Source organism: Neophocaena asiaeorientalis, unplaced genomic scaffold, assembly GCF_003031525.2.
Source record: "Neophocaena asiaeorientalis asiaeorientalis breed wild unplaced genomic scaffold, Neophocaena_asiaeorientalis_V1.1 scaffold645, whole genome shotgun sequence".
Classification (NCBI taxonomy): Eukaryota; Metazoa; Chordata; class Mammalia; order Artiodactyla; family Phocoenidae; genus Neophocaena; species Neophocaena asiaeorientalis.
The window spans coordinates 98124-116604 of record NW_020175023.1 but is presented as its reverse complement, the minus strand read 5'-3'; the positions used below and the strand labels follow the sequence as shown (position 1 = coordinate 116604).

At 45.4% G+C, this 18481-nt stretch overlaps 1 protein-coding gene across 3 annotated transcripts in view; it reads left to right on the top strand.

The window, feature by feature from the left end:
• The window catches only part of EIF2B3 (eukaryotic translation initiation factor 2B subunit gamma), a 155142-nt gene that overhangs the window by 130285 nt on the left and 6376 nt on the right, over positions 1-18481 (top strand). For all 3 annotated transcript variants that reach the window (XM_024762934.1, XM_024762932.1, XM_024762933.1), the window contains exon 11: positions 9887-9990. In XM_024762934.1, coding sequence (XP_024618702.1) covers positions 9887-9990 — 104 coding nt within the window. The remainder of the gene's footprint in view (positions 1-9886; positions 9991-18481) is intronic.

Sequence of the window (18481 nt, the reverse complement as noted above, 5' to 3'; positions counted from 1 at the left end):
TCGTGGCACGTGCAGCACTTGCTGTATAGGACTGGAGTTCGGGAAAGAAGCCTGTGCTTGAAGTACAGATTGGGGGCGGTGGGCATGGAGGTGGTAACTGAATCCGTGGATACAGCTGAGACCACCCAGGAACAGTGTGTGGCACTGAAAGAAAAGAAACCAAGACAAAACCTTGGAGAACATCAGTAATTGTAGACATAAGTAAAGGAATCTAAGGTGACAGACAAGGAACGAGCAAGGAAGGAATGTAAGGGGCAAGGGAGAGGACAGTTGGTCGGTGAAGCCCAGGTTTCTAGTTGGGAAAACAGGGTAGATGATGGTGTACTCACTGAGATGAGGAAGGGAGAGGGAGGAGCAGATTTGTGAGGAGATAAGGCTTGTGCGGGGCACATGGGATTGGAAGTACCTGTAGGACATCCAGGTGTGTGGAGGTAGCTGGTAGCCAGTTTGTGAGTAGAGGTTCGGAAAAGAGGTCAGACCCAGAGACCTCTTCCTGAATCACTGTGTTCTCTAACTTATTTTCCTGTCTCCATTTTTCTTTCTCTTCCAAATTCACCCTTCCAGCATTGGTCCTATGGATGAGAGCATGAGCTTTGGGGTCAGACAGCCAGACGGAATCCTGGGTCTGTCACTTACTAGTCACTTAGGGGATTGGCTTTACCTCTTTGAGCCTGATTTTCTTATTATAAAATGGGGTAAAAACTGGGTTGCCTCATAGGTTTATTGGGAATACTAAGTGAGTTAATAGACATAAAGCACTGAGAACAGTGCTTGGCACAAAGAATGTTAGCTGTTATCATTATCATCTTCTTCTTCATTACTTTATCTCATCTCACAGAGATGACATGTTGCCAGTGTTGTCGTCCTAAAGAATATCTCTGATCATATCCATGTTCTATTCAAAAACTTTTGAAGAATCCCCATTACCTTTAGAATAAAGTTTCAGTCTTTTGGAAGAAGTTGAGAAGGATCAGTTTAAGTTCTACTTTGTACATTTGGTAGAATTCCCCAGTGAAGCCATCTGGTCCTGGACTTTTGTTTGTAGGGAGCTTTTTTTTATTACAGATTCTATTTCATTTCTAGTGATTGGTCTGAGTTATCTATTTCTTCTTGATTTAGTTTTAGAATAAAGTTTCAACTTCAGAGTTTCTCATGTTTCTCATGATCTAGCTCCAACACTGGGTCCTGGAATGTTAGAATGAGATGGGGCCTTAGAAATCATCCAGCTCAATTTCTGCATTTCTACAATGAATAAATCTTGGCAATCCAGACTTTTTTCTTATTGTTCCTGTGCTACTCCATATCCCATTCCAGATTCCTACATAAGACTGAGAGATGTCACCATTCTCTTAAAAACCAGAACTACACTTGCCTTTATCCATTTGATCACCTGGTTCTAGAGTAGCTCATGAGGCTTTGTAACTTCCACTCTGTCTCCTCTTGCCTCAGACCTTCCAAGGGAGACAGTGCCATAACTTTCTTGTTTGCTCTAATTGGTAACCTCTCCCTCCCCTCCTGTGGGTGGGCAGACAAAGGAGCAGCTCTCTAAAGCCCACTGTTAGTGTTCTGAATTGACATGAACAGACTTGGTAAGGAAACTCAGGCTCTGTAAGGAACTCCAGCTTATTTCTATGAAAGAAGTTCATAGAAAGACCTAGCATAATATCCCAGAGTCAGTTGCTGTTTGAGGGGAGGTATAATCTTGAATAGCCTAATAAGATTTCTAGCTGGGGAAACAGTAGAGATTTAGATGGTGGCTGCTACTATTTTTCCAACTAAAAAAGTTTAGGTGAAGCTATAGGCAGCCCACATGGGACTAATGACTAGGAAGGCCATTAGAGACTACCCAACCCTGCAAGTTAGCTTCTAGTGATAAGGTGAGACATCTTGCATCCCATATGAAATTTTTCCCATTATTTTTGGGTCATTTAGTTTAGTTTTGTTTTGTTTTGTTTTTTTTAATTTTATTTTTGGCTGCGTTGGGTCTTCATTGCTGCACGTGGGCTTTGGTTGCGAAGAGCGGGGGCTACTCTTCATTGTGGTGCGCAGGCTTCTCGTTGTGGTGGCTTCTCTTGTTGGGAGCACGGACTCTAGGCGTGTGGGCTTCAGTAGTTGTGGCACACAGGCTCAGCAGTTGTGGCTTGCGGGCTTAGTAGCTCCGCAGCATGTGGGATCTTCCCGGACCAGGGCTTGAACCCGTGTCTCCTGCATTGGCAGGCAGATTCTTAACCACTGCACCACCAGGGAAGCCCCGGGTCATTTAGTTTTAATTACTTATAGTAAATTTAGGAAAGGTGATTAAATTGCAGTCATGTGAGACTTGATTATCCTCATGCTATTACATCTGGACTAAATGGCACAGTAGGAGCATGAATTTGTCTAGAAAGGAGTTTCTCATATTCTTAGTCTGCTTGTTTCTGCCAGCATTGGTGAGCTGCTAAGACTTTCTGGATAGTGGCTTGGACACCTGCCCAAGGTCCTCAGGGCTTAAAGGATACTAATAAGACCACCTTGGGGAAGGTGTAGGCAAGACTATGCAGAGAAGCCTCCTGCCTGTCTTTCTGATTTTCTACCATTTCCAATTTATATGACAGCTGATGTTCAGCAATCAAAAGTGAAGTGAAAACTTCATTGTCGAGGCTTCAGTGTCAATCCTGTGTTCTGCATCTTTGGTCCTCTGGTCCTGATTAACATCTCCTGCATTTCCTCCTAGTCCAAGGTGAATGACCCAAGCAGCAGTCTAGGGTAGCACCTTCACATGCAGGGAGGCTGGGGAACCAGGATTTCACCTGGATTTTCCATGCTTTCTGCAGGTAGCAAGTGCAGCCCTCAAAGCCAAACAAGATACAGTATTGCTGCTTCTCATTGTTACCCTGAGTGTCCTCTTTATCAACACTCAACTCACTGCCCTACCCACTGAGCCCCTTACTTTTCCACTCCCCTTTATCCCTGACATTCACTGTGCCTGAATTGCCTCTCTTTAGAGATCTTTACCTGTAGAAATCCTACCCATCTTCCAAGGTCCCACATGTATTCTAACCGCTTCATGCAGTTTTCTTGAATTTTCCTAGCCAGAAATTATCTCTCCCACCTCTCTGTTCCCTGTGCGCCCATCACTTTACTTATGCTCATGTGACACTGCATCTTTCTTTTTTCCTCAACTAGGCTGTAAATTCCTTGAATACAGAAATACTCCTCATATGTCTTTGTATCCCTTAACTCCCAGTACTGTATTTTTTTTTTTCGGCTGCATCGGGTCTTAGTTGCAGCACACAGGATCTGTCATTGCCTCAACGCGCGGGCCTCTTTCTAGTTGCGGCGGCGTGCAGGCCTCTCTAGTTGTGGCGTGCAGGTTTTCTCGCTCTAATTGTGGCGTGTGGGCTTCAGGGCATGTGGGCTCTGTAGTTTGTGGCACGTGGGCTCTCTCATTGAGGCATGTGAACTCAGTAGTTGCAGCATGCGGGCCTAGTTGCCCCACGACATGTGGGATCTTAGTTCCCCGACCAGGGATCGAACCTGTGTCCCCTGCATTGGAAGGCGGATTCTTTACCACTGGACCACCAGGGAAGTCCCCCCAGTACTGTACTTTTTATATACTAGATACCTTGTAAGTATTTACTGAATGAAAAATAGAGATCCCTAATTTAAGCCCTCCTACTGTAACTGACTATCTGTCAAAAGGGCCCTGTCAACTTCTAGAAAAAGTCATGAAGTAAGTGCTTTACTCCTTCAAACTCACCAAAATGAAAACACACAAAACCAGAAGAGGAAGCTTCATCTGTGATAAAACTAGATAACTGCCATGTACCCATACACAGACTAAAGAATATCTGCCAGACACAATGAAATTTAGGTCAGATCCAAAAAGAGCACCAAGATTTGACCAGCATAAGGAACAGGGGCATGGACGATCTAAAGGAGAAATGGCAAACACTACTTTTGCAAAATCTCAAGGCACATAGAACTGAAGGAAAAAAACATCAAGGCACATAGAAGGGAGAAAAACAGGCTGGCCTCATACTTTTCTGTGACAACATTTAAGGCCAGAAGACAGTGAAACAACATTTAGAAAATTTGGAAGGAAAACAGTTGTGACCTAAGAACCCTATATGGTTGAAATATAAAATCATCAGAAATACTCCAAGGCTCAGGAGATTTGTCACCAATGAACCCTCTGGAAAACTCTACTCAAAGACATAATATAGCCAATAAGTAATGAAACAAAATACTGACAAATGGGTAGGCTGAGTATAAAAGTGAACTCCCTTAAACATAAAATTAAGTCTGTGGCAGTTAGAGTTGAAAAAAGATCATAATTGTTCAAAGAATTCTGTCCATGTTTCTTCAGTCACACTTCTGTTTCGTTTTGTTTTGTTTTTGTGGTACGCGGGCCTCTCACTGTTGTGGCCTCTCCCGTCGCGGAGTACAGGCTCTGAACGTGCAGGCTCAGCAGCCATGGCTCACAGGCCCAGCCGCTCCGCGGGATGTGGGATCCTCCCGGACCGGGGCACGAACCCGTGTCCCCTGCATCAGCAGGTGGACTCTCAACCACTGCGCCACCAGGGAAGCCCCAGTCATACTTTTAAAAAAACCAAATTATAAAACTTTGGCAAGATCCCCTGGACTTAAGGGACTCCTTCGGACTTTTGATTCATTCCCTACTTGTAACCATTTGCACTAAGCCCATCTTCTTAGACTACTATAACTTATTTCTTTTAAGATTGTTACATCTTGGGAATTCCCTGGCTGTCCAGTGGTTAGGACTCTACACTTCCACTGCCGTGGGCCTGGGTTCAATCCCTGGTCGGGTAACTAAGATCCCACAAGCCACGCGCAGCACGGCCAAAAATAATAATAATAAATTTTAAAAAATAATATTGTTACATCTTTACTTTTATTCCCCCTGAGCCCTTTTTCTTAGCCTCTGCTTAGGGAATATAATTAGATTTCTGAGGAGGAAGACATTTTTCACTACTAAACCTTTATATAGTAAAGGGAGGCACATAGAACTAAAAGGAAGAAATGAGCTCCAGTACTGCTCACTGGAGCCAGTACATTTTAATCTAGAGGACCCAAGAGCAAGAGTGACCAGAGACAGGAAGAAAGTGAGATGTTTGTTCAAGTATTGTATCTCATTACATGAATTAACCTGGATAAATCTCACAAATATGATGTTGAAGGGGAAGAAAGCAAGTTGCAGAAGGATACATAGAGAATGATAGCATTTATATAAAAATTTTTAAACTTTGCAAAAGAATACTACATATTGTCTACTAATATATGTAGTAAAAATGCTTAAGAACAATAAATACCAGAGTCAAATAGTAGTTACCTCTGGGAGGAGAAGGAGGGAAACGTGAAATAAAGAAAAATACTTTATTTTTGTATTGTTTTTTGGTGGGTACACAGGTGTTCTGTATATTCTCTGGACTTTTGCGCATGCCTGAAATATCTCATTAAAAATAATACATGTTCTTCATCTAGAGGAACACCTGGACCAGGGCCTCTTGGGCCAAGATTAGGAGCCTCTGGCATCTGGAGAGATACGGGCAACTCAGCCATAATCTTTGGGCTGAAGGAGACCTTTAGTCACATGCCTAAAAAGGCTACGTGTATCTCCAGTTCCTTGCTCTTTTCTCCCCAAGGTTATGAGTAAGTTTAGAAAGTGTGCCAGCTAATCCCCAGAGAAGAACCTGCTTGTCCTCAGAGTTAACTAAGAAGTTTCATGGCTCTTTACCAAACACTGCCAGTCAGCAGCTGAGGCAGAAGCCCGTGGCACCGTGGAGAGTCACTTACCACTGTGTAGGCTTGGGCACATTGCTTAACTTCTGTGAGCCCCACTTTTATCTGTAAAGATTAGAATAAATACCACCATTCCTGCAGGTTTGCTGAAAGGATTAGGTTACATGATAAATATAAAGTGCTTTGTGTAGTGACTGAGCTGTATTAGACATTAGATTTATGTGAGTTCCCTTCTCTCCTGGAATAAACTGAAGAAAGTCCTAACTAAAGCCAGAGGAGGAATGAGAATTTGGAGGCACTCCTGCTTCCCAGGTGAGGGCTTCTTCTTCCTGTCATATTTTATGGTATCTTGGCAGTGATCTTACAATAGGCCTCTGTTTTTCTCATGGCCTCCTCTCCACTGAAGCATTAGGGTTCTTGGGGTAATTTCTCAAGGCCTGCAGCTTTGCTTAAAATTTGACACCACCAAGAAATGAGGACCAAAAGCCCATTAATCTTAGCCATCTCTGAGCAGCTTGTTAGAGAACACAGCCAGGCATCGGCACAGCAGAGTCCTTAGTACCAAGCTGAGAGTTAAAAGTAGGATTCAGAAACTGTAGTTCTGGCACTGGGGCCAGGTCTTTTCATGATCTGTATAGGAAGTCACCTCCCCTCCTGCTTTAAGCACTGAGGAGAAAAGGCAAAGTCTTTACTGTGGATTGGCGACCTGGAGGGGGGCTTGTTTGATATGGTAGTGTCTGTCCTTCCCCTCCAGCCTGAGCAAACACACATACTACCTGTAAAATCCTTAACGTTGGAGTTCTTTCTGGACAAGAGGAAAGCTAAATTGGCTTAAAATTTTTCCAAAGTACCTCAGCCTTGCTAGGTGACTTGTGACTGCAACAATGATCATGGGAAACAATTGAAGAAACAAGTGGTAGAAAAGATTTCACACTCACTAAGCATTTTGTCGTCTCAAAGCCTTTCACAGATCCACTGAACAAGAGCTTCAGAAGAGCCCCCAGTTTCCCATCAATCAACCACTTTTTCCCTATCACGTCTGCAGACTCTCTAGTGGTGGTTTATTTGTCTCAGAGGGAGTTAACACACAAACTGGATGAGACAAGCAATAAAGCAATATGGGGGTTCCTGAGACCTTAATCAGACCTGTTAAACATAAGGAGAACCCAGGCTATCCATTGCTATAGAAATCTGACCTCAGTCATTCCAGATTCTTCCTTCCAGAAATGGTTCCCACTTGTGTCCCAGATTCCAAAATAGCCATTTAGTACTCCCTAATTATGGCTGCTGGAGTTCCTGTTGACGGTTTCTTGTTTGCTATGTTTACCCCTAGCCTAACTCCAGAGCATGCTACTACTCTTAAACGACTAAGTAGGAAGCATCCCCTTTCTCCCACTTTGAAAAAAGAAATGAGACTTTTTCAGTGACAAACTAGTAGCCAGTTGTAAGCCTGCTATGTCTCAGAAGCCTCTGTGTCTGAGGCTTTCTATACTTCCTTACTCTTCTCTTGGGGTGAATTTTCCCCTAGGAGCAGGAGTCACCCTAACCGCTGACTGGACTGCTTTTCCTCAGGCAGAGGGCAAATTGGAAAGTGCTGGAAGGTCCCTTAATGCCACCCACTGAGTGTATCCTGAGTCTGAGCCAAAAAACAAACTAATACTAGGACTTCCCTGGTGGTCCAGTGGTTGAGACTCACTCCACACTTCCACTGCAGGGGGCATGGGTTCGATCCCTTGTCAGGAAACTGGGATCCCACATGCCGCATGGTGCAGCCAAAAAAAACCTAAAACTGTTTCTACCCATCTCTAGCCCACACCACAGAGGTGCTGTGGCTTTGGCCTTTTGCTGCTTTCCGACAAGCTTTAACCTTCTAGAAGAATAGAGATAAAGAAGGCTCTGGAATGCCATAAAGTGCTAAAATTCCTTTTTGGCAGTTTACTAAAGTTTTGGCATTTGGGAAGAATCTTTTTCTTTTTGATTTTTATTTTATTTATTTTTTGGCTGTGTCAGGTTTTAGTTGCAGTACATGGGATCTTTTGTTGTGGCGTGTGGGCTTCTCTCTAGTTGTGGCGTGCGGGTTTTCTCTCTCTAGTTGTGGTGCGTGGGCTCCAGAGCGCATGGGCTCTGTAGTTTGCGGCACGTGCCTCTCTAGTTGAGGCATGCAGTCTCAGTAGCTGTGGTGCACGTGCTTAGTTGCCCCACAGCATGTGGGATCTCAGTTTCCCGACCAGGGATTGAACCCGCGTCGCCTGCATTGGAAGGTGGATTCTTTACCACTGGACAACCAGGGGAGTCCCAAGGAAGAATCTGTTTTTTTAATGGCCTGTACATGATAGTTTTAGTCCTTGGAATGGCCTCTTTTCCATCCCCCACGCCTCCTGGGTTGCTTGAGGATTTTTTTTTAGTTGGTGTTTTGTTTTGTTTAAATGGATACTCACATCCTTCCTACTCACCTCTTTCTCCCCTCCAGCTGCCTATTTCTGACTCTTTAGGGTATTAAATATTCCCTTGTTAGGATAGAGCTCCTTCCACAGAGCCATCTTGGCTCAAAAAAACAACTAGGCAGGGCTTCTCTGGTGGCATAGTGGTTAATAATACACCTGCCAATGCAGGGAACACGGGTTCAAGCCCTGGCCTGGGAAGATCCCACATGCCGCGGAGCAACTAAGCCTGTGTGCCACAACTACTGAGTCTGTGCTCTAGAGCCCGTGAGCCACAACTTCTGAGCCCGCGTGCCACAACTACTGAAGCCCACATGCCTAGAGCCCGTGCTCCACAACGAGAGAAGCCACCGCAATGAGAAGCCTGTGCACCCGTAACCAAGAGTAGCCCCTGCTCGCCACAACTAGAGAAAGCCTGTGTGTGCAAAGAAGACCCAACGCAGACAAAAATAAATTAAAAAAAAAAAACTAGGCAGTCCCAGGCTTCCTCTAGCCTTTTCTCCCCTTAATTTCTTTCTTTTTTTTTTTTTAACCTTATTTATTTATTTGGTTGTGCCAGGACTCCTTAGTAGCCGCTTGCTGGCTCCTTAGTTGTGGCATGCAAACTCTTAGTTGCGGCATGATGTGGGATCTGTTTCCCTGACCAGGAATCGAACCCAGGCCCCCTGCATTGGGAGTGTGGAGTCTTAACCACTGGACCACCAAGGAAGTCCCCCCTTAATTTCTTTGTATGGCATTATGATTAAATGTATGAATTCTGGAGTCCGGCAGACTTAGTTTTGAAATTGCTACTTGGCAGTTATGTGGTTTTAGGTAAATGGTTTAACTTCTCTTAATCTGTTACCTCATCTGTAAAATGTTGTTATTTTTACTACATCAGAGGTAAAAATGGTACTTCCAGAATGATTTAGGAATGTCCCAAATGATTTTACTGATGAAATGGCTAGATTTGTAGGTCACTCCTGTAATGTGTATAGAATATTTAGCACAGTACCTGGCCTGAGGTAGATATGCAATAAATGCTAGTGAAGATTTTCAAAAGGACTTTCCCCCACCCACCAGTCCTCAGAAGCCAAGAAGATGCTTTTTAAACACATTCAAATGCTAGGAGCCAGTGGAGCTCCTCTTGAGAGTGTTGCTTTTATGAGTAATCTTTTATGTAGCATGGAGTTGGTTTAAAAAGCATCCTTTTTTTTCTAAACGAGTATGGTTTTGATTAACCAGGGTCTATGATGAGAGCTGTGGGGCACCCACTGTTTCCATAGCTGATCTCCTGGGAAGATTCATGGGATCTGAGCCTCCAATGAAATTTGGTATATATTCCCAGATGAGAGACAGGAGCAATGGATCAGCCCAGGGACCGGGGCCAGCTTCCACCCCCAGACCAAAGGAAGAGAGATTGGATGGAATTTAGACCTCCCAGTCTGGGGTGCCTAAAGAACTGAAGGCAGACTGGTTGCTCTTTTCAGGCTTTGGGGGAATATCATTATGAGCATATACAAACTCTGGTCTTCTCTAAAGCCCAGTCCTCTCCTGGCCCAGCCAGGGGAGAAGACATTCTGTCTTCTAATGATAAGCTTGTAGCCATTAACTGGACTGGCCAGCTAGTCCTAGCATATGGAGGAGCCAGAACCCCCAACCCATAGTGACAAGGATAGTGATGAGAGCCAGGGACACTCCCTAACTTGGTTACTGTGTTACAGAAGCAGCATCCAGGGCAGCGTCATCTGCAACAATGCTGTAATCGAGAAGGGAGCAGACATCAAGAACTGCCTAATTGGAAGCAGCCAGAGGATTGAAGCCAAAGGTAAACCAGAAACCAAATTACAATCACAGGTGCCATTTTTTACATATCACAGTAACACAGATAATGCTCAGTGCTGGTGAGAATTGGGGAACAAGCATATGCATACACTTCAGGTGAGAACATAAATTGATAAAGCTATCTTAGGAGGGGATTGACATCACTGTCAAATTTTTTAACTTTGACTTTACAGTTCCATTTTTAAGAATTTATCTTGTTAGATAAGCTCATATATATTTATGCAGCCTTACTACCAAAAACTTGAAAACATAACAGAAAGATCTGATGACCCAGATTGGCACCAATACTTTACAGTGGCTGTTAGGCATAAGAGAGAAGGGCCAGTGATCCAACAAAGGCTCTGGAACTAGCTCTGGCCTCCTGCAGTCCTTGAGTACCTCATCTGACCTGATAGTTAAGAGAGAGAGTCCCATAGATTCTTGGCCTGGAAGAAGGTTAGCAGCTTCTTCAGAAGCCATTTTCTCAGAGCCATCCTCAACTGCTTAGCGATGATGCTGTGAGCTTTACTGTTAGCGAGCTCTGCACTGTAGCTGTAGAAAGACTGTATAGTGCTAGAGAGACATGCAGACATCAGGATTTCCCTGCTGGGCTGGTCAAATTTGAATGGTCCATAATTTGGCTGGGTATTTTTAACCAAAAAGTAGACAAAGCTCACGATCAGTAAGGATGGCTCACTCCTTTTCAGATTATTCCTAAACCTAAAATAGGATGGGATAGGGGAGTTGCTGAAGGAACTAAACCCACCAATTCTGAATTGGTGTAAGCCACATCATTTTCCTTCTCCCAGTAAGTAGAGGACTTCTTCAGTTTTTTCTCCTTCCCTTTTTAAAGTTGTGTGCTTCCCTTGTGAGCTTTAGACTGAAACAGACCCGGGTTCAGATCTCAGCTGTGCAACTCACTGGATGTACACCAGGTTAAATTTTTAATTTCTTGGCCTCAGATTTTTGAAACTAGAAAAATTGAGACAATAATACCTATCTTGGGGTTTCCCTGGTGGCGCAGTGGTTGAGAGAGTCCGCCTGCCGATGCGGGGGACGCGGGTTCATGTCCCGGTCCGGGAAGATCCCTCCCCAAAAAAAAAAAAAAAAAAATCCTATCTTGGAGGATTGTTGTGAGAGTTAAATACAGTTAAATGTTTTGAGGAGTACAAACAGCTTCTGGAGCATACCAGGGGACTTAGAGCTCCGTATACACACCATGCTCTTGTGCCTCTCCATGCCTTTGCACATGCCCCCTCTCTCTCTGGAATTCTTGATGACTCTGCCCAAGTGCTTTCTCTCCCTGACTCTTCCCATGATTCCCCACAGTCAAAATGAGCATTCCTTCCTCCTCTGCTCCTTTGTCAGTACCTTTATTAAAGTACATACACAAGTTATGGCTATTATTTATGAATCTACCTTCCCTACTAGACTGAGATCCTCAGGCCAAGGATTGACTTATTTCAATATGTATCCCTAGCTCTCAGAACAGGTCCTGGTTTATCGTAGATAGTGGGAAGGGGAGACATGAGTGAATGAATTTTGGATCCATAAAGGATATATGGGGGCATTTCAGGGCAGAGAGTTCGGGTTCCAAGAAAGGCATTTGTGAGATAGTTGCAGTTATCATGAAATCTCTTCTGGCTTCTCTTCTAAACTTACGCTGATGAAAGAACCACATGCAACACCGATAAATGAACTGGAGAGATGTGGCCTTGGCCTGAAACCACCCTTCAACCTTTTTCTTCACTTGAGACTAGATGCAACTCTCCTCTTCATTGCCTTTCTTCTCACATTTCAAGTGCTTTCTTCTTCTACATGTGAGAATTGTCATTTCTAAGAGGCCTTTCCTGGGTGTCACTAGTTTTCCAATAAGGTTCTTTGTTATAAGCATCATAAACTAATAACTCTGGCTGATTTAAGCTGATAAAGAATTCATTGTAAAGGTAGGTAGCTCACAGCTCTAAGATAGTTGCAGAATCAAGCTTAGAAAATGGGTTACAGCCAAGATTTACACTCCAAATCATTCTGGTGAGGACACTGCTGCCATCCTTGCTGAACACTGGTTATCACAGCTGGCAGTGCTACTCCAGCCGCCCAGCAGGTGGATTCTCTCTGGTTCCTACTTTTTTGTGTGGTGGCCCAGCCCAAGGTTTGTGGTGGCTGCATTAACAGGTCTAGCCTAGATCCTATACCCCTGCCCTAGCTGCAGGGAAGGCTGGCATTTTTAGTTCAGTTAGTAGGAGACAGACTCCACCCAGCGTCTCACCAGAGAATCTTTGAACAGGAGTGTTGGTCAACAGCAGTGCCCCAGCTATTGGTACTTTCTGCTGTGATCCCGTGCCAGCTGAGAGTATGAGTTTAGGTGAGAGGGCTGAGACACCAGCTTGAACTCCAGCACAGGAGGCATGGATGGCCCTGCCCTCCTAGAGTGCCACTGGCCTACAGCTATTGTTTACAGCTTTAAAATGTTCTCATGTGCATTGTCTTATTGGATTCTCATAAAAGCCATCTAAGGTAGGGATTCATTATTGACCCATTTGGTGAAGTGGAAACTGAGACTTTGAAAAGTTGAAATTTACCCAAGGTCATAGCTAGTACATGACAAAACTGGGTCTTCAGCCTGAACTATCGACAGCCTCCAAAAAGACCAGAAGAAGAAGCCATTCCTGGCTTGCCCAGCAGAATTTAGTCATTGATACCCTTTTTCTCCCTTTAGTCCATCTTTCTCGGACCAATAGGAAAAATATGTTTGGCCTCCATATTATGGCTCTTACTCTCCTCAGGAACATCAGGTCTTAGTTCTTTCCCCTGCTCAGCATACCACTTCACCCAAGCCTACCTTTGGCTTGCAGAGAAACTTGTTTTTTGAGCATCTGAGGCCTGTTGGTTGTTTCTTTTTTTTTTTGCAGTACATGGGCCTCTCACTGTTGTGGCGTCTCCTGTTGCGGAGCACAGGCTCCGGACACGCAGGCCCAGCAACCACGGCTCATGGGCCCAGCCGCTCCGCGGCATGTGGGATCTTCCCGGACCAGGGCACGGACCCGTGTCCCCTGCATCGGCAGGCGGACTCGCAACCACTGCGCCACCAGGGAAGCCCCTGTTGGTTGTTTCTTAAAAATAGGATTCAGAACACCAGCCTTTTCTCTGATTCCATGGAAGGCCTTGGAAGAGATCCCCAGAGCTTCAAAAGCAGCCGCTCAGCTGGTCTGTGGGGCTGCTTTCTTATCCCATCCCCTCCCCTGTCTCCTCATTGCATTTCTCTGTCCTGCTTTGTTCTCTCCTATTTGGGTTTATGGCCCCACACCATGTTTCTTCCACCTCCTTCTTGCTTCTTTGTCTTTGTAAATTATCTCCTGCTCAGCAAAAAGTAGAAACATCCCCTAGTGCTTTTCTTCTTTCAGTGCCTCCTGGAGCCAGGAGCTGCTTCCTTTTGTTGTTTTTACTGGCATATTTGAATGAGTGAACTCCATTTGCCACTGCCCTAGGGTGTCCCTCCTTTCTTATTTGCTGGAACCTGGAAGCTCACAGTTTCTGCTTGTTCTTCTCCCGACTTCCAGCAAAGTATTGGTGCTCCTTTCTTTTACTTTGCAAGGACCCCTCTTCATTCTGTGTGCAGAATGCATGAATGTCAACGGAATGCCAGTATTGAGGCACATCTCCCATCAGGGAGCATAGGGATGTGCCAGCCAAACCCCTAGGATGTCACAGGCTGTGGCGTCTCCTGCGCTTTCTAGCTCTAACTACATGCCCTCTCCTTAACGGTCCTGAAGGAGAGATGGCCAGGGAAGTCATCTGGACTTTAAACTGGAGAACCCCAACATTTCTTGCTCTGTCCTCTATGCTAGAGAGACCAATGCGTCCAGCACAGTAGTCAGTGCCTTCCTGCCACAGGTACTCCTGGCCAGTCACCTGTTCCCACTATCACTTATCTTTTTTTTTTTTAATATTTATTTACTTATTTATTTTGACTGTGCCGGGTCTTAGTTGCTGCACATGGGATCTTCGCTGCGGCATGCGGGATCTTTAGTTGCAGCATGCAGGCTCATAGTTGCCACATGTGAGCTTCTTAGTTGCAGCATGCGGACTTCTTAGTTGCGGCATGCAAACTCTTAGTTGTGGCATGCATGCGGGATCTAGTTCCGTGACCAGGGATCAAACCCAGGCCCCCCGCATTGGGAGCGTGGAGTCTTACCCACTGGACCACCAGGGAAGTCCCCACTATCACTTTTCTTTGAGGCTGAGCCACATTGAGAATGCAAATTCCAAACCATCAGTGCAGCAATCAAGACCTGTTAACTATGGATGACCCAGACAAACATCAACTCAGGTCCTCACTAGCAAAGAGTCAGGAGATGGCAAAGTCCCCAGTCTGTCTTCCTCCCATGGAGGGATTTCAGGAAAAAACATTCATCCTCAGAAGCAATGCCGTCCCCTCTCCAAATCCCAGTCATTTGCATGCCACAGAGTCACCACATCCATAGCAGTCTTCTACACCAAAAGTGGGACTATCGTAACCCAGCGTAGGCCCCTCTGCCCTTTTTTAGCACTACCAGGAGAACAAGGCATTTTCTAACAATTCTGGCTTTACTCACCCCACCCAGCATGCTCAGTTAATGAGATTATCTCTGGCAAAAATCCTGGCAACCAAGTTTGACCTCCTGCTCAAGCCAACTGAAAAACCACAGCCAACAAAGTCAAAACCTGGGAAACTAATTGGACATTTCATCTGAGTCTTTTATTACTGTCAGTGAGAGAACTTGGACCTCTTCCCTGGTCCCGCAGTGACCAGTCCTTTGGCTGTGAAAGTAGACCTGATGGGTACATAGGTCAAGTCCTGGCTAGCAGGAGTCCTCCCCAGCTTCCCAACAGTGCAGCTTTTCATATGTGACTTGTCATTCCCTTCTACCTCACTGGTTTTTTTCCCAACTTACTTTCCTCCCTTGTACTCTTCCCTTTAGGATCTTTCCCGACCTGATTCCAGCCCAGAACTTTTCCAGTGTGTTTATTGGAGCCTCCTTCCAGCCCTGGCCAAGCGGAACTAGTACTGATTGTTTTTCCCCTTCAGGTTTCCTCCACCTTACTGAATCTCCATAAAAATACATCTTCCCCCAAAATGCCAGATACAGTCTTCCTCCCTTGAGTCCCAGTGATGGTGCAGGTATTAATTTGGAGCCTAGCAGAGCAGAAAAAGGTGTTGTTTGCCTCAGCCTAACCCCTCATTAACCCCTCTGGACTGGAGCACTGAGGACCAAGAAGTGTTAATGAAACTGGCACTGTCTTCAGAGCATTCCAGTGTCCCTGGAAACTAGGAAGAGACTGGGTGAAGGAAGAGCAGATGTCAGAGTCTGGTTATGAGATGATGTGGCTAACTGATGGCTACAGAGGGATAAAGGGCAAAGAGGAGGTTTTGGAGGTGCCCTGGGAAGCTAGCCAGAGAAGCGTTTCCTTTGTTCTTTTCTGGTCAGTCTTACCTCAAGGTAGAGCCTGATTGACAGTCACACTCCAGGACCAGCCCCAGCCCTAGGGAATTTAGCAGCCTGAGCAGTGTCTGGGCCTCCCTCCCATTCCTCTCACTGAAGGAAGCAGATTGCTATAAAGTATAAAAAGAACACCTCCTAGGGCAGGAGTACACAGGCCAGACCCAGCCACGTCCTGTAACTTCCATTTAATACTTATCAAGCCTCTTTACATCAATTATCTTATTGAATCCCCACAACTTCGTGAGGAAACTAAAGTCCAAAGACATGAAATAATTTGCTCAAAGTCAAATGACCAATAGAATTCAAATCTCTATGGCTCAGAGCTCTCCTATTCTGCACTGTCACCTTTTCTTCTCACATGAGATTGCCTCTGTTAAATACAATGCTGAAACAAGAAACTCTGTGAAAGGCCTAGACCTTGGTTTCTCTTCCTACTGGAGAACATTAGAGAAATAGGCCAGGGGGCTTCCCTGGTGGCGCAGTGGTTGAGAGTCCGCCTGCCGATGCAGGGGACACGGGTTCGTGCCCCGGTCTGGGAGGATCCCACGTGCCGCGGAGCGGCTGGGCCCGTGAGCCATGGCCGCTGAGCCTGCGCGTCCGGAGCCTGTGCTCCGCAACGGGAGAGGCCACAACAGTGAGAGGCCCGCGTACCGCAAAAAAAAAAAAAAAAAAAAGAAATAGGCCCGAAGATGCTCTAGACCCACTAGGACCTTTGCTGTAACGCACCGGATGTGTCAGTTATATTCTCTTTGACAAGGGGATTGGAGGCCTTCTCCTCCATACATGCTCCTTTTCCTACTTCTCTACCCTCACATAACCCCCAGAACACACACACCTTCAACAAACAATTACTGCCTATCTTCCAGGCTCTGGGAGGCTAGGAGTGTAAAGATGAGTAAGATTTGCCTCTTGCTGTCCAGCTGCTCACAGTCTATTATAGAGACTCAGATGAGTAAAGAAGTAAGTGCAGGGGCTTCCCTGGTGGCGCAGTGGTTGAGAGTCCGCCTGCCGTTGCGGGGGACGCGGGTTCATGCCCCGGTCCAGGAGGATCCCACATGCCGCGGAGCGGCTGGGCCCGTGAGCCATGGCCGCTGGGCCTGCGCGTCCAGAGCCTGTGCTTCGCAATGGGAGAGACCACAACAGTGAGAGGCCCGCGTACCGCAAAAAAAAAAAAAAGAAAAAGAAATAAGTGCAGTAAAGTTTCACAGGTATGATGGTAGAAGACTGTCAGGGTTAATTATGGACAGAAGAGAGAAATTGGTCAGTTCCTGGCACAAGGATCAGGAACACCATCTCAAAGGAGAGAATTTAGGCTAAATCTTAAAATTGTTGGCTATTTACCAAATATACAAAAGGGAAGAACCTCTCGAGCAAAGGAGAACCATGTAAACAGGCACCTGACGGCAAAAAACAATCTGATATGTTGGGAATTGAAAATCATTTGGAAAATCTAGAATATAGTGTGTAAGGGAGATATAGCAAGAAACAAAACTGGAAAGGTGGATAGAACAGAGGACATGTCTGAAATCTCAAAGTCTCCACAGCTTCAGTCAGAAACCCCCTTTCCACTGACAGAGCAGAAGTAGGCTCCAGGCTGTGGGCAGTATGAGCAGAACAAAACATCTCTTTACTGTCAAACTTGGTCCTGTTGTTAACGATCTTCATTTTGCTGCACCAAACCCTTCTGAGGCTGAAGTAGAGCCTCAGGAAAGTCAGAGTTTCTGCCTCACCTATCAGGGTCACTCTCAAGCCCCCATGTGTGGCAAGAAAGGTGTTGGACCTTTAGAAGCCAAGCTAACCCAGAAGGAATCCATTTTCAGCCAGGTGGTCAGCCTTTTCTGTCTGAGCCAATAGAACACTGAAAGCTCTCCTTCCTCCTACATCTGCTCCATACCTCCAGGGAACAAGCAGACAGCATGCTCCTGGTTTCCCCTACCCCTTCCAGACCCTTGGTTCACTGCCTCCTTTCTATAGCTCTTACTCCTTGAAAGCTAACCCTCTTCTTAGCTTTCACCCCATCGTTGGTAAGCTCCCAAGGCACTCCCCTAAATATATTGAGGGTTCATAGTCTTCCCCTTTCCCCCGTCTCTTTTTCCAAACATCTTGGACAACTTAAACATATTCATCGCTGAACCATCCAGCCCCTCAGCTTCACCATTCCCTGACCTTCTCCACCAACCTTCACTCCCCTGCAACTTTAGCTCTCCACTTACATAACCATACCCTATCCCTGTCATTACCCCAAACCTCTGAAATCTTTCATGTGCCAGTAGCTGTGCTAGACACTGGGGTGTGATCATAAATCCACTGCCCCTGCCCTCAAGATTCTTACAGTGAAGTAGAGATAGAGATACACATCAGGTAGAGTGTTTTCAGAGAGCAGGAAATGGACAGTTTGGAAGGGAAGGCATCACATAGTGGAGGTGCTTGATTAGGGCATTTAGGGTGAGTAGGGAAGGAAAGAAAAGCATTCTAGGCAGAGGGAACAGCATGTACTAAGGTCTAGAGCTGTAAAATAACATGGCTTCTAGGTACAAATGGAGAGTGATGGAAGATAAAGCTGAGAGGTAGGCAAAGGTCAGGTCACAGAGGGCCTTACGAGTTTGGACTTTATAAAAATAATACTGACCACTATTTGTCAAACACTCAATGATTCTTTAACTCATTGAATCCTCACAATAACCCTGTCGAGTATGGGGTATTATTTACATGTGACATATGAGGCATCTCCCTTTCTCCTTTGAATATCTCCATCATTTAACTATTTAGTCTCTTTTCTTCTCACTATTTTCCCCCATTCCCTATCCTCTGGCCACACCACAGTTTTTCACATGCCTCTTTCTTACATCTTTATGTCTTTGCTCACGTTGTTCTAACAGCCTGGAATGCCTTCCCCTTGATATACTGCCTAAAAACACTCTATCATTCTTTATGACTCAGTTCCAGTCCCCCTCCTATGTGAAGTCTCCTGAAAGCCAGGTGTATAGAGAGTCAGTCCCCTCCTCCTGTGTG